Raw genomic sequence first — 17,163 nt, forward strand, 5'->3', positions numbered from 1 at the left:
GGACGTTAGCCTGGCCATAAGTATGGCAGGCAGGTTCCAGAGTAATCTAGGAGTGGATCACTGGACGGCGGTCAAGAATATCCTGAAGTACCTGAAAAGGACTAAGGAGATGTTTCTCGTGTATGGAGGTGACGAAGAGCTCGCCGTAAAGGGTTACGTCGATGCAAGCTTTGACACAGATCCGGACAACTCTAAGTCACAGACCGGATACATATTTATTCTTAATGGGGGTGCGGTAAGCTGGTGCAGTTCCAAGCAAAGTGTCGTAGCAGATTCTACATGTGAAGCGGAGTACATGGCTGCCTCGGAGGCGGCTAAGGAGGGTGTCTGGATGAAGCAGTTCATGAGGGATCTTGGAGTGGTGCCAAGCGCACTGAATCCAATAACCTTGTTCTATGACAACACAGGTGCCATTGCCTTAGCAAAGGAACCACGGTTTCACAAGAAGTCCAGACACATCAAGCGACGCTTCAACCTCATCCGCGACTACGTCGAAGGGGAGGACGTAAATATATGCAAGGTGCACACGGATCTGAATGTAGCAGACCCGCTGACTAAACCTCTTCCACGGGCAAAGCATGATCAACACCAGAATTGTATGGGTGTTAGATTTATTACAATGTAATTCGCATGATGATGTGAGGGCTAGATTATTGACTCTAGTGCAAGTGGGAGACTATTAGAATTATGCCCTAGAGGCAATAATAAATATAGTTATTATTATAATTCCTGTATCAAGATAATCATTTATTATCCATGCTATAATTGTATTGAATGAAGACTTATATACATGTGTGGATACATAGACAAAACACTATCCCTAGCAAGCCTCTAGTTGGCTAGCCAGTTGATCAAAGATAGTCAGGGTCTTCTGATTATGAACAAGGTGTTGTTGCTTGATAACTGGATCACATCATTAGGAGAATCACGTGATGGACTAGAGCCAAACTAATAGACGTAGCATGTTGATCGTGTCATTTTTTTGCTACTGTTTTCTGCGTGTCAAGTATTTGTTCCTATGACCATGAGATCATATAACTCACTGACACCGGAGGAATGCTTTGTGTGTATCAAACGTCGCAACGTAACTGGGTGACTATGAAGATGCTCTACAGGTATATCCGAAGGTGTTCGTTGAGTTAGTATGGATCAAGACTAGGATTTGTCACTCCGTGTGACGAAGAGGTATCTCGGGGCCCACTCGGTAATACAACATCACACACAAGCCTTGCAAGCAATGTGACTTAGTGTAAGTTGCGGGATCTTGTATTACGGAACGAGTAAAGAGACTTGCCGGTAAACGAGATTGAAATAGGTATGCGGATATTGACGATCGAATCTCGGGCAAGTAACATACCGAAGGACAAAGGGAATGACATATGGATTATATGAATCCTTGGCACCGAGGTTCAAACGATAAGATCTTCATAGAATATGTGGGATCCAATATGGGCATCCAGGTCCCGCTATTGGATATTGACCGAGGAGTCACTCGGGTCATGTCTGCATAGTTCTCGAACCAGCAGGGTCTGCACGCTTAAGGTTCGACGTTGTTTTATGCGTATTTGAGTTATATGGTTGGTTACCGAATGTTGTTCAGAGTCCCGGATGAGATCACGGACGTCACGAGGGTTTCCGGAATGGTCCGGAAATGAAGATTGATATATAGGACCTCATTTGATTACCAGAAGGTTTTCGGAGTTACCGGGAATGTGCCGGGAATGACGAATGGGTTCCGGGTGTTCACCGGGGGGGGGGGGGCAACCCACCCGGGGAAGCCCATAGGCCTTGGGGGTGGTGCACCATCCCTTGGTGGGCTGGTGGGACAGCCCAAGAAGGCCCTATGCGCCAAAGGATAAGAAATCAAAGAGAAAGAAAAAAAAGGGGAGGTGGGAAAGGAGAGAAGGACTCCACCTTCCAAACCTAGTTGGATTCGGTTTGGAAGGGGAGGACTCCCCCCCTTGGCTCGGCTGACCCCCTTGGGGCTCCTTGAGCCTCAAGGCAAGGCCCCCCTCTCCCTCCTATATATAGTGGGGTTTTAGGGCTGATTTGAGACAACTTTTGCCACGGCAGCCCGACCACATACCTCCACGATTTTTCCTCTAGATCGCGTTTCTGCGGAGCTCGGGCGGAGCCCTGCCGAGATCAGATCACCACAAACCTCCGGAGCGCCATCACGCTGCCGGAGAACTCATCTACCTCTCCGTCTCTCTTGCTGGATCAAGAAGGCTGAGATCATCATCGAGTTGTACGTGTGTTGAACGCGGAGGTGCCGTCCGTTCGGCACTAGACCGTGGGACGGATTGCGGGACGGTTCGCAGGGCGGATCGAGGGACGTGAGGACGTTCCACTACATGAACCGCGTTCACTAACGCTTCCGCTATGCGATCTGCCAGGGTACGCAGATCGGAAATCCCCTCTCGTAGATGGACATCACCATGATAGGTCTTCGTGCGCGTAGGAAATTTTTTGTTTCCCACGCGACGTTCCCCAACAGGTATATCTTCAGATCTGCAATTAATTTTTTTGTTTCTTGTTTTTATTTTCACTAGTTAGGCTTATGGAAAACTGCACACTTAGTTCGTTGCTTGGGGAAGACCACTTTACCACACAAGTGGTAGATAAGTGCCCTCCACCTACTGAATGTATCCCATTCAAAATACCACTTGGGATAATTGAAATAATTAGTAATGATTGTTATGTAGGAGATGGAATAGTCAATCCTAGTATTCATTTGTTGAAACTTACAGAACTTTGTGAGTTGTTTAAGATTTCAGGTTTCACAAGAGATGGAGTCATGAGGAAATTATTTTCCTTGTTACTGAAAGGAAAAGCATTGGAATGGTATAGGCTACTAGATGATTCTCACCTATGGGATTGGGAAGAGATTCAGTCTCTCTTTTACTCCAAGTTTTATCCTCTTCATGAAGTCCATGTCGATCTTGGTAAGAATGCTTTATGTGATACTTATATTGTTGAGTTTATTCATGATCCCACTGAAAATTATTATGAGAAGGGAACATATTCTTATAGATATTTCAATAATATCAAGTTCCTTCTCTTTATGTTGAAGGTTTTGAAGCTTTACTTGTTTTGCCTTCCTATGCTTATTGCTTTGTGCTTTAATGAATTATTCTATTGCAATATTCCTATGCATAGGAAGCATGTTAGACTTAAATGTGTTTGGTATTTTCTTCTTGATGCTCTCTTTTGTTCTACAACTCTTATTCCTACCACAACATCTTTAAAATATTAAGCCTATCTTTATGGCTATAAAGAAAGAGCTCTAGGGAGACAACCCTTGTTATCTTTACTTTGAGTTTTTACTTTCAGTTTTCAGTGGTCTTGATGTGTGTTACTACTGTAGCAACATCATTGTATCTTTAGTTTTAAGCTCTGTGCCAAGTTTTAGCCTCCGGTTGCAAGAAAGTTCAAAACTTGTGACATGTTGTCTAGAAATAGATTTTGCGTGCTTGACGGACAAATTCACCAAAAATCACCAGATCATCTTTTTTATCTGATTTTTTAAAGTATGCTATATAACATTGGCTTTTTGGCGCGTGTTCTGAGTTTTTTTAATTGAGTTGCAGAAGTGCCCTGAAACAATTATTTACTACCTGCTGGTCTGTTTTTCACAGATTCTGCCATGTTTTGCGTTTTCATCGTTTTGCAAATCTTAAGCTTGCTTTTTCTTTGCAAAAACTTTTTGGCAATCTTGAGAAACAGTATCTCTTCATGAAAATATTTATTTCCAATGGAGAAAACTTATTTTATTATGGGTACTAACCACTCTAATCAGCTTATGATGAGTTTCGTATGAAGGGAGTTTTCAAGTATGCGTTGGAAGATGATGAAAGAAGATCCAGGAGTGTCAAGCGCTCAAGCTTGGGGATGCCACCATGAACCCCCAAGAAATATTCAAGCAGACTCAAGCGTCTAAGCTCGGGGATGCTCCCGTGCATCCCCTTCTCCATCAACAATCATGAGTTCGTCCTTCTCCATGCTATATTTTTATCACTTCATATGTTATGTGCTATGCTTGGAGCGTACCGCTCTTTACTTTTTAGTTTGTTTTAGTTTTGTTTGATGTTCATAACAAGTTGGACCCTAGCCTTCTTTCTTTGGGAGAGAAACACGCTCCACTCCTCCCTAGAATACGACATAGATTTTCATGCTTATCTTTTCATGCGTTCTTTATCTTTTCATAGCTGCTATCACGTTTAGCTCTTAAATTTCATGCTTTATCTTTTTAAGGGCTTTTATTTAGATGCTTTTGGAACTCTCTTGAGTTATCATGCTTATCTTGTTTATATAGTTGGCTTGTTGCACTGAGTTGTGTGTCTTGCATGAGTAGGTAATTGAGGTTGCTATTTAAGTATAGTAGTAACTTGCAATAGTTTTGAGGTATTGATTTGAGTAACGTTTGGACTCTTTGTGTCAAGAGCTTGAGCCTATTAGTGATAGGTGTTGTATTTTGGGAAATCCGCGTGTAGTTTCAAAAACTACAAAAAATTAGTTGAGAACTCTAGCTACTAGATGGATCGCTAACCTCTCATGGGGTTGGAATATATAGAGTACCCTCACATTATCATGGGTTGAGGATGCGCAAGGATAACCAAAACCCCAAGCACTCCTCCTTGGGGTACTTGTCTCTTTGTGAATCTCCTGACTAGATAGAGAGTTGCCGATAATAAGTGCATGAGTTCTTCGGACTAATGCGAGTATTCGATTGGTTGCACTTCCACCATCCATATTTTTCTAGCCTCTTCGGTACCGTGCATTGCCCTTTCTCATCTTGAGAGTTGGTGCATACTTCACCGGTGCATCCAAACCCTTGGCATGATACGCTGTGTCATCATAAGCCTCATTATATCCTTCCTCAGAACAACCACCATACCTACCTATTAAGGCATTTCCATATCCTTTCCAAGATACAGTACCATGACACATCCACCATCTCATGACTTGATCTTCATGTCATACATGCTTTTGCTTGATCGAGGCACCACATGCTAGTTGGGCCTTCCCCTTATTATTGCTACATGACGCGCTAGTATAATTGCATATCCTGCTACACTGGCAGAGGCATACATTTGCATACATCATGATAATTTTCATTTGTCTTTATGTTGAGTACTTCTTATAAAGTGTGAAGATCTTCTTCTTTTTATTCTTGTAAAACATAGAGTGTTGCCCTTAAGTGAGGAAAAAATTCCAAAAGGACAAATTAAAAGATCCCAAAGAGGACAGATGAAAAGATCCCAAAGAGGACAATGATAGATAAAAAGAAAGAGCCAAAGAGGCCACTAAAATAAAAAAGAAAGAAAGAAAAAATAGAGAAGGGGGCAACACTACTATTCAGTTTGAAAGATCCACACCCGTACTCCATTGTTATATTTGTACTCCATAGAGATTATTATTCATGCATAACTATGTGGCTACCCTTACACTATAGAACTTGGCTTGTATATTCCAATGATGAGCCTCCTCAAATGAGCTCTAGGTCTTCATGAGCAAGCAAGTTGGATGCACCCCCACTAGTTCCATTGGAGAGCTTACCATAGCTCATATGTGCATCCGTAGCATGGCAATCCCTACTCCTCACATCATATCTATCATTTGGCTTTCTCTCGCCTATGGTTGTCCTCATTGATGTGAGCCTTTCACACCTTTTTTGTCTTCCTTCCCCATCATTTTTATCTTTGCCATCCTAAGTGCCAACATATCTTGCTTGCGCTCATCCATTGCATGAGTGCTCAAAGTCTAAAGGGAGAGGATCATTTTGACTTGTGCTTGACTAGTGATCTGCGGATGAGTCAAAATAAGATTCCGAAGGAGACCAAGTGTGAAGTTTTAGTAGATTGAGTTCTCAATTAAACTATATAATATTTATATGCTCTAAACCCATCTCCCACTTCTTGCACGCAAACACCATTTGGAGACATTCGAGTCACGGACAGCGAGAGCTCTTGCACCTTTATGTTCTTACTTGCTAGTTTCAATACTAGATATAGACTCTTGTTTGTTATTGTCTTGACTTGAATTGCATATCTTACTTGCTTTACTATAAAGTTCTTATATGTGTGTTAGCATGTCACCATAGAAATTATTTGTGTTATCATTTACCTACTCGAGGACGAGCAGGAATTAAGCTTGGGGATGTTGTTACGTCCCAAACGTATCTATACTTTCTGCTTGTTCCATGCTCTTTTGGGTGACATTGTTATATGTTTTGCTACACTTTCATACCTTTTTACACATATTTTGACTAACCTACTAACTCAGTGCACCCAGTGCAAGTTTCTGCGTGCTGATGTTTTTTTGCACGAACTTTTACCCCAATTTACCGAGTCCTAAAAATCCCGGGAAATATATACAAAAAATCACCATGATGGAAGCTTCCCGAGCACCAAAGGTGGGCCATAGGGGAGCCAGGGCCTGCCCAGGCGGCCTCCCTGCGCGGCCTACCGCTGGTAGTAGCCACAGGTCGCCTGGGTGGGGTCTACCTCCTCTAGTGCCCTTCCTTGGCCCCTATTTTTACCCCCGTGGAGGAAACACTGATTTCGGAACCCTTTTCTCCAGAAGCAATTCCGATCACCGCCGCCATCACCAACAAGTTTTGGGGGACCAGAATTCCTGTGTCGGCACCGTGCCGTGACGGGGAAGTGCCCTCGGATTCATCTCCATCGATGTTGCTTCCTCCCTCCATGAAGCGGGAGTAGTTCCTCCTCGGGACTGAGGTCTTCTACAGTAGCTATGTGTTTAATTCTCTCTCCCATGATGTGATCTTTATTGTGATCATAGGCTGTGTTAATCTAGGGTGATCCCAAGATGTTTCCCCTTCTTTTGTGTATTGGATATGTACTCACTTGATCTTATCTAGTATAATCCCCGAGACCATGGTGACAGCGGTCTATGGACATGGATTATAAGAATATTTTCATCAGTGATTTCCTCTTTTGTGAATTGATTGAAGATTGAGAGTCCCTTGGTGCTTGTCTTTGACTATCCTTGAGATACGTTGTGGTGATTGTGGTACTCTCTTTTGATGGCCGCGGTGACATTGGGAAATCCATAGTGTGTTGGGGACACAAGAGACTTCTTGTATCTTAATTGCAGGGTTGCTTGAGAGAGACCACCTTCAACCTCTACTTCCCTGAGTTCGATAAACCTTATGTCATCCACTTGAGGGAAATTGCTGCTGTCCTACAAACCTCTACGCTTGGAGGCCCAATATAGTCTACAAGAATAGAAGCGTGCGTAGACATCAAGCTATTTCTAATGCCGTTGCGGGGGAGGTGAGTGCTTGAAGGTATATTTTCACTAGTTAGGCTAATGGAAAACTGCACACTTAGTTCGCTGCTTGGGGAAGACCACTTTACCACACCCGTGGTAGATAAGTGTCCTCCACCTACAGAATGTATCCCATTCAAAATACCACTTGGGATAATTGAAATAATTAGGAATGATTGTTATGTAGGAGATGGAATAGTCAATCCTAGTATTCATTTGTTGAAACTTACAGAACTTTGTGAGTTGTTTAAGATTTCAGGTTTGACAAGAGATGGAGTCATGAGGAAATTATTTTCCTTGTTACTGAAAGGAAAAGCATTGGAATGGTATAGGCTACTAGATGATTCTCACTTATGGGATTGGGAAGAGATTCAGTCTCTCTTTTACTCCAAGTTTTATCCTCTTCATGAAGTCCATGTCGATCTTGGTAAGAATGATTTATGTGATACTTATATTGTTGAGTTTATTCATGATCCCACTAAAAATTATTATGAGAAGGGAACATATTCTTATAGATATTTCAATAATATCAAGTTCCTTCTCTTTATGTTGAAGGTTTTGAAGCTTTACTTGTTTTGCCTTCCTATGCTTATTGCTTTGTGCTTTAATGAGTTATTCTATTGCAATATTCCTATGCATAGGAAGCATGTTAGACTTAAATGTGTTTGGTATTTTCTTCTTGATGCTCTCTTTTGTTCTACAACTCTTATTCCTACCACAGCATCATTAAAATCTTAAGCATATCTTTATGGCTATAAAGAAAGAGCTCTAGAGAGACAACCCTTGTTATCTTTACTTTGAGTTTTTACTTTCAGTTTTCAGTGGTCTTGATGTGTGTTACTACTATAGCAACATCATTGTATCTATATTTTGAAGCTTTGTGCCAAGTTTTAGCCTCCGGTTACAAGAAAGTTCAAAACTTGTGACATGTTGTCTAGAAATAGATTTTGTGTGCTTGACGGACAATTTCACCAAAAATCACCAAATCATCTTTTTTATCTGATTTTTTAAAGTATGCTATATAAAATTGGCTTTTTCGCGCGTGTTCTGAGTTTTTTTTATTTGAGTTGCAGAAGTGCCCTGAAACAATTATTTACTACGTGCTGGTCTGTTTTTCACAGATTCTGCCACGTTTTGCATTTTCATCGTTTTGCAAATCTTAAGCTTGCTTTTTCTTTGAAAAACTTTTTGGCAATCTTGAGAAACAGTATCTCTTCATGAAAATATCTATTTCCAATGGAGAAAACTTATTTTATTATGGGTACTAACCACTCTAATCAGCTTATGATGAGTTTCGTATGAAGGGATTTTTCAAGTATACGATGGAAGATGATGAAAGAAGATCCAGGAGTGTCAAGCGCTCAAGCTTGGGGATGCCCCCATGCACCCCCAAGAAATATTCAAGGAGACTCAAGCGTCTAAGCTCGGGGATGCTCCCGTGCATCCCCTTCTCCATCAACAATCATCAGTTCGTCCTTGCTACCATTTTTATTTCAGATTTACAATACCTTGTTTTACCATCCATATCACTTGTATTTTAACATCTCTTCGCCAAATTAGTGCACCTATACAACTGACAATTGTATTTAGTGTGTTGGGGACACAAGAGACTTCTTGTATCTTAATTGTAGGGTTGCTGGAGAGAGACCATCTTCAACCTCAACTTCCCTGAGTTCGATAAACCTTAGGTCATCCACTTGAGGGAAATTGCTGCTGTCCTACAAACCTCTGCGCTTGGAGGCCCAACATAGTATACATGAATAGAAGCGTGCATAGACATCACATACCGATGGACAAAGGGAACTCCATACATGATTGATTGAGTCCTTGACATCGTAGTTCGACCGATAATTATCTTCGTGGAATATGTACGAACCAATATGGTAATCCAGGTCTCACTATTGGTTATTGACCACAGAGGTGTATCAGTCATGTTTTCATGATTCTCGAACCCATAGGGTCGCACGCTTAATGTTCGATGATGATATAGCATTATTGGGATATGTATGTTGGTGACCGAATGTTGTTCGGAGTCACGGATGCGATTCTGGATGTGACGAGGAGCTCCGGAATGGTCCGGAGGTAAATATTTATATACGGGAAGCTCATATTCGGTTTCCGGATTGGTTCCGGGTTTCAGACAATTTTATCGGGAGTGCCGGAAGGGGTTCCGGGTGTCCACCGGGAAGGTCCACCTGCTCTAGAGGTCCTGATGGGCTGTGAGAGGGTGTGCAACATCCCCTGGTGGGCTCGCGCCGCCCCCTGCCAAGGGCCCATGCGCCTAGGGTTTAGGGGAAACCCTAAGGGGGGGGCATGCCCACCTAACTTGGGGGCTGCTCCTCCCCTAGGCCGCCGCCCACCTCCTTGGAGGAGGGATCTAGGGACGGCGCCCCTCCCCCTTGCTCCTATAAATAGAGGAGGGGTGGGAGGGCTGCCACACACTAATCCTCCACCCCTTGGCGACTGCCCTCTCTCCCTCCCGTTTCCTCCTTCGTCCAGGTTCCGCAGCGCTTGCTGAAGTCGTGGTGAAGTAGCTCCACCACGAGAGCTTCCAGCCATCATGCTACTGGAGATACCATCTACTACTTCACCCTCGCTCGCTGGATCGAGGAGGCGGAATTGTCATCGAGCTGCACGTGTGCTGAACGCGGAGATGTCGTCTGTTCGGCACTAGACCAGGAGAGATCACGATTGAATTGAAGACGTATGACTACATCAACCGTATGATATACGTTTACGCTTAGATATCTACAAGGGTATGTGGATACACTCCCCCTCTCATAGCTATGAATCTCCATGAATAGATCTTGCGTGTGCGTAGGATTTTTTTTGTTCCCATTTAATGTTCCCCAAAAGTGGCACCATGAGCTAGGTCTATGCGTAGATAGTATGCACGAGTAGAACACAAAGTGATTGTGGGTGTTGATGTTCAGATTGCTTACCTCCTTAGTCTTATTTTGATTTGCCGGTATTTTGGGATGAAGCGTCCCGGACCAACCTTACTTGTCCTTGTGCAAGAGACCAATTCCACCAACTGACCTGCGACTTGTTTGCATAAAGGTGGCTGGCGGGTGTATGTCTCTCCCACTTTAGTTGAACTGGATTTGACAGAGGTGATCCTTGTAGAAGGTTAAAAGGCAACTTGATTATGAGTCTCGTGGCTTTGCGTAGGTGAGAATGGTTCTTGATAGTTGCCCATAGCATCCACGTAAAACTTGCAATAACAAAGTACAAGACGTCTAACTTCTTTTTGCAGGGCATGATGTGATGTGATATGGCCAAGACGTGATTTGATATATGTGATGTATGAGATGACCATGTTTTGTAGTAGTTATCACGACTTGCATGTCGATGAGTACGTCAACCGGCATGAGCTATAGGGTTGTCTTTAACTTATTTTTGTGCCATTCGATTTACTTTATCGCTATGAGTTAGCAATAGTTATAGAAGCAATAGTTGGCGTGACAGCCACATGAAGACACGATGATGGAGATCATCGTGTCATGCCGGTGACGATGGAGATCATGTCGGTGCTTTGGAGATGGAGATCAAAAGAACATGATGATGATGGCCATATCATGTCACTTATATGATTTGCATGTGATGTTTATCCTTTTATGCATGTTATTTTGCTTAGGACGGCGGTAGCATTATAAGATGATCCCTCACTAAAATTTCAAGATAAAATTATGTTCTCCCCAAGTATGCAATGTTGCGAAAGTTCATCGTTTCGAAGAACCTCGTGATGATCGGGTGTGATAGACTCTTCGTTCGCATGCAATGGGTGTAATCTAGTTTTACACATGCGGAATACTTGGGTTAAACTTGAGGGGCCTAGCATGTATAGATATGACCTTGGAACACACAAGACCGAAACGCCGAACATGAGTCATATAGTAGATATGATCAACATGGGGATGTTCACCATTGAAACCACCTCATTTCACGTGATGATCGGACTTGCATTGGTGGATTTGGATCATGTCACACTTAGACAACATGAGGGATGTTGATTTAAGTGGGAGTTAATTAGTAATTTGATTAACTAAACTAATTATGATGAACACAGTCTAAAATTGTGTTTGCAAATTATGTTGCAGATCAATGGCTCGCGCAGTACCTCCCCTGAATTTTAAGGTGTTCCTAGAGAAAGCTAAACAAAAGGATGATGGAAGTAACTATGCAGACTGGGTTAGTAATCTAAAGATTATCCTCATGGCTCCGCAAAAAACTTATGTCCTTGATGCACCACTAGGTGCGCCACCCCCGCCAGCGTCGTCTGCAGATGTTGCGAACATCTGGCAAGCGTGTTATGTGGACTACTCAATAGTTCAGTGCGCCATGTTGTACGGCTTAGAATCGGGACTTCAAAAGCGTTTTGAGTGCCATGGAGCATATGAGATGTTTCACGAGTTGGAATTAATATTCCAAGCTAATGCCCGAATTGAGAGGTATGAGACCTCCGTTAAGTTCTTCGCTTGCAAGATGGAGGAGAATAGTTCTGTTAGTGAGCACATACTCAGAATGTCTAGGTACTACAACTGCTTGAATCAGTTGAGAGTTGAGCTTCCGCGTGAGAGGGTCACTGACAAAGTTCTCCAGTCACTACCATCTAGCTACAAGGGCTTTGTGATGAGCTATAATATGCAATGGATGAACAAGTCAATGTTTGAGCTATTCGTGATACTGAACTACATGGAAGTAGAAATCAAAAAGGAACATCAAGTTTTGATGGTGAATAAAACCACTAGTTTCAAGAAAGGCAAGAGAAAGAAGGGAAACTTCAAGAAGAATGGCAAGCCAGTTGCCGCTCCCGTGAAGAAACCCAAGGTTGGACCCAAGAGTGAGACTTAGTGCTTCTACTACAAGGGGACTAGCCACTCGAGGCGTAATTGCCCCAAGTACCCGAATGAGAAGAAGGCTGACAACGTCAACAAAGGTATATTTGATATACATGTTATTGATGTGTACCTTACTAGCTCTCTAGTAGTGTCTCGGTATTTGATACCGGTTCGGTTGCTCACATTTGTAACTCGAAGGAGGAACTACAGAATAAACTGAGGTCGACAAAGGACGAGGTGACGATGTGCGTCGGAAATGGTTCCAAGGTTGATGTGATCGTCGTCGGCACACTCGCTCTTCGATTACCATAGGAATTAGTTTTAAACCTAAATAATTGTTATTTTGTGCCTACGTTAAGCATGAACATTATATCTGGATCTTTTTTATTGCGAGACGGTTATTCATTTAAATCAGAGAATAAAGGTTATTATATTTATATAAGTAATATATTTTATGGTCATGCACCCAATGTGAATGGTTTATTTTTGTTGAATCTCGATCGTAGTGATACACATGTTCATAACATTGATGCCAAAAGTTGCAAAGTTAATAATGATAGTACCACTTTCTTGTATCACTTCCGCTTAGGTCATATTGGAGTAAACCTCATGAAGAAGCTCCATGCCGATGGACTTTTGGAATCACGCGATTTTGAATCGCTTGATACATGCGAACGACGCCTCATGGGCAAGACGATGAAAACCCCATTTTCCGGGGCAATGGAGAAGGCAAGTGACTTGTTTGAAATCATACATACTGATGTGTGCAGACCAATGAGTGTTGAAACACGCGGTGGATATCATTACTTTCTTACCCCCACTCATGATTTGAGTAGATATGTGAATATTTACTTGATGAAACACAAGTGTATAATGTTTGAAAAGTTCAAGGAATTTCAAAGTGAAGTCGAGAATCATCGTAACAAGCAGCCGTTGCACTTGTCCACCAGGTCCTTGGCGTCCTCCACGATAGTCGGCTAGTAAAAGTTGTGGCAGAACACCTTGGCCACCAGGGCCCGCGAGGCGGTGTGGTGACTGCACTCACCATGGTGGATATCCTTAAGTATTTTGCGCCCTTTGTCCGCCTCAACGCAGCGCTGGAAGACGTTGAACACGCTGCGCTTGACGAGCTCGCGATTGATGATGGTGTAGGCAAAAGCCTGACGCTACACTTGCTGGGCCATGACTTCATGGGGGGGGGGGGGGGAGCTCGCCATTCACAAGGAATGCGAGGATGGGTTGTGCCCAAGAAGTTAGCTTGAAACCATTTGTGTGAATCTCAAATTGCTAAGTATGACATCTTGAAGATAATTTCCAGAATGGAGTAGATCTCGCAGCACTAGGGAGTATAATCTGATGAAATCGGTACATACTCACTCGTAATGCCTTATGTCATGACTTAGTAAAATGTGTAGGAGAGCACTTTGTAAAACAATCATAATGTTAAAACAAGAAATGTAGGCTTTAGTAGTAGTGGTGATAATCTAGGAAGCAATAGATCTACGCACTACCTTGTGATCCCAAGCATCAATTTGAAGAAATCAATTTAAATTTTACATTTGTATTTGCAAGAAACTGAAAATCTCAATTGCAAATAGATGTATTAATCTTGATATTTGTTTAACATGAAAATAGATACATCATAGGAATATCCCGAAATACATCATACTCAACAGAAAAACATTACTGCAGAAGTAATGAATTTATCTTTGCAAGAGATTAAAGATCTCAATTGCAAATAGATGTAATTAATCTCGACACGTGTTAATTGTGGAAATATATAACACCAATTTAGGATCAGGAATATATTGGTACTAAAAAAAAATGGTACTCAAATATATGTACCAGATTGAACGGTCTAAAACAGGAATAAAATTGTTGCCAGAATTAACCGTAAAATCACAATTAACACAAGTTTTGGCCTATTCAAAATAGACAAAGCCGCAAGGGCTAAAGTGCAAATTTGTGAAGAGATAAAATTGCCCTTCATCTCTACTATTAAAGGAGAATCTGCCGTCGTCGTGATGGTTCGACCACGAAAGATTCCCCCTCGCTAGCAGTTTCTCGCTAGCAGTTCCATCGATTTTTTTCATCCCTCCATAAACCATTCAATTAAATATAGAAAAAAAACCGTTCACAGAGAAAACCGATACATATGTAGTTCTCGCGCCTGAAAAATCGGATATCCACCACCCGTTGCCGCACGAAAGAAAAAAAAGTAAAAAAAACAACCCACGTACGCACGTCCCACGTCCCATTCCCCTTCCCCAAATCCCTCGCTCGTTTCCTCGTCTCTCTACAGAGAAATCACCGCCGCCGACCACCTCCCTCCCACGAGCGGCATCAAGCTGCAGCCAACCTCTATTGGAGTGGCGGATCTGCTCGTTCGCATCTCATCTCTTCTTCATCGAGTTTAGGAGGAGTTCATTTGCATCCCATCTCTTCTTCATCGAGTCCAGATCTCCACGCAGGGAGGGATGAGATTAGGAGCGACACGTCAATGGTAGGGACGAGCAACATCCTGGGTAATGCTATCTCTCTACCCTCGCTCCACACCCCATCTTCTCCCTGTAGCATGACTGCATGAACTGCCACACCTCACGTTCTTCTCTCCCATGGAAGGGCCGACGAGTGGCAAGGGACGGATGGTAGCGCAATGAAAGGAGGGGCACCGGCTGCTGGCAACGGATGGAAGGAGGCGGTGGGACCGTGGGAGGAGCAACTAGCCGGAGGAGGTTGCCGGTGGTAATCCGGAGTAGGTTCTGCGATGGAAATCCGGAGTAGGTTCTGCTCTTTTTTCAGGTTGTTCTGAGGAGCGATGCTGCCAGTGCATCGCGTGTGAGTCGGCTCCTGGTGTAAGGTTCAATTTCTCAGTTTTTTTATTTTACCGTTCTCCTCCTGTTCTATTTTTCCGGTGGGTTTAGGGATGGCAAGGAGCCAAGGACAATGCGTGATTCCGACTGGCAGGCGCTGGATGCGATTCTTGACAAACTATAGAAGGCTTTCACATCCTGTACAATTTAAGTGAAGTGGAATTATGTTCATGATTTGATGAGCTCGATTAATTTCTTCTACTACCATTTGATTCTGCAGGAGGATACGTACTATCCAGCATGTTGAAGCTCTGGAGGTTCTTCTCCAGGGCCTCTCTGGTGTCCCAAAGGAACGTGTGAGGGTGCATGAGCTCTGTCTTAAAAGTGTGCCAATGCTAGGTTAGTTTTTGTCTTTCTGTTCTCAGGATTATAAGCAACTGTTCATTTTTTAGCAATAAGCAATTGTTATATTATATCTGCTGACATCTTTCAGTCGTACAGGAGCTGTCCCATCAGAGGTTCGTTTGTTGTGTGACTTAGCTCAGCCTACACCATCCTGGTAACTGATTGTGTAAAGCTGCTGAAATTTACTCTTCCTCATGATTTTTACACTAATCTGTAGCTGGTAATGTTTGTAAGTATAGGACCATAAGACATGTTGGTGGCGCCATGAGAGGTGCCGGTGCAGAGCAAATATCAATTCTTGTGCGTACAATCGTCGAAAGCAAAGCCAGCAGCACTGTGTTGCGTTACTTCTATGGCATCGGCTACAAGTTAGATCATGAAATTTTGAAGGTTGGCTTTGCGTTTCGCTTCCAGCGAGGTGCACAGTTCACCATGACTGTGATTTCTGCCAACAAGATGCCAAAGCTCCATGCGACCGATGAAGCTGTGCAGGTCACTCCTGGATCGCGTGTGAGTCGGCTCCTGGTGAAAGGTTCAATTTCTCAGTTTTTTTATTTTGTCGTTCTCCTCCTGTTCTATTTTTCGGTGGGTTTAGGGACGACAAGGAGCCAAGGGCAATACGTGTTCCCGGCTGACTGGCGCTGGATGTGATTCTTGACAAACTGTAGAAGTGCATGCTTTCACATCCTGTTCAATTTATGTGAAGTGGAATTATGTTCATGATTTGATGAGCTCGATTAATTTCTTCTACTACCATTTGATTCTGCAGGAGGATACGTACGGAGCTTTTGCTGAGCCGATGGATTTGGAGGACATAGGTGTATTTGTTCTTGTTTCAGGCTCGTTGGAGATGCTAATAGTAAACATGGGTAGTATTGAGTGTTCGTTAGAGATGCTAATAGTAAACATGGGTAGTATTGAGTGTTGATGATTGCAAAGTTGTTTTGATGGCCAGAGTTGCCGGACTACAATGATGCGATTGAGCACCCAATGGACTTCAACACCGTCAAGAGGAAGCATGCCAGGAGTGCATATCACTTAATAATTTGAGCCGTTTGAAATCAGACTTAATATTTTGTTGAAATGGTAAGTTGTCATTCATTGTTTTTTGTTGTTGCTAAAATGGATGTTGTAGTTGGGGATAATATCAGTGTACACTTTATTTGTCTGGTAGTGAATTCCACCTACAAGGGCCGGTCCAATGCTAGAATAGAAGCAAACTTTAATATGTGTTCTCGTTACCTTGCATGTCAACTACGATTGAGCATGAAACCTTTTCATGCAGCCCAGCAAATGTACCAACATAGACGTGCTTTCGAGTGTATAACATGCTTACACTTATATTCCTACAATTAATTATGTTCGCTGGTAATTTGTGCAGATGGTCAGCTTCAGGATTACACGGTTGTCTGGCTTGCTGCATTATGGTTCTGAGCTAAATTTTTTAGTAGTGATTACACTTCCTAGCTATGGTTATGAAAATATGGTGTTTTCTCTAATATAATTTGCATGTTAACATTATGTGGTCGTATTTGTAGGCTTGTGTCAATTACTGTATACTATACCGGTTATAGAACAATTGGTAAATACTATTTTTTCAGGATGATGTCTTCTTAATTTGTAACAATGGAATGGTGTACCATGTCTGATACATTTTACTTGAGACGGGTATGTGAGTAGTATTTCTAGAAAGATGATAGATCGATAGTTGAATGCACTTGCACACCATCATTTATTTATGCAGGCCCATTCCATACAAGAGCTGGCAAAAAAGGAGTTTAAAGAAGATACACAAAAGGGCATACTTTTAG

At 42.6% G+C, this 17,163-nt stretch overlaps 1 protein-coding gene across 1 annotated transcript in view; it reads left to right on the forward strand.

Moving 5' to 3' along the window:
* Window positions 1-16,955, forward strand: part of LOC123398361 — a 42,370-nt gene extending 25,415 nt beyond the window's left edge. Inside the window, exons 2-6 of the mRNA XM_045092842.1 lie at window positions 14,894-14,994; window positions 15,228-15,346; window positions 15,449-15,506; window positions 15,592-16,438; window positions 16,734-16,955. Of these exons, the coding sequence (XP_044948777.1) occupies window positions 14,894-14,994; window positions 15,228-15,346; window positions 15,449-15,506; window positions 15,592-16,003 (690 nt within the window). The 3' untranslated portion in view covers window positions 16,004-16,438; window positions 16,734-16,955. The remainder of the gene's footprint in view (window positions 1-14,893; window positions 14,995-15,227; window positions 15,347-15,448; window positions 15,507-15,591; window positions 16,439-16,733) is intronic.
* The last annotated feature ends 208 nt before the right edge of the window (window positions 16,956-17,163 follow it).

This window comes from Hordeum vulgare, chromosome 1H, assembly GCF_904849725.1.
Source record: "Hordeum vulgare subsp. vulgare chromosome 1H, MorexV3_pseudomolecules_assembly, whole genome shotgun sequence".
Lineage (NCBI taxonomy): Eukaryota > Viridiplantae > Streptophyta > Magnoliopsida > Poales > Poaceae > Hordeum > Hordeum vulgare.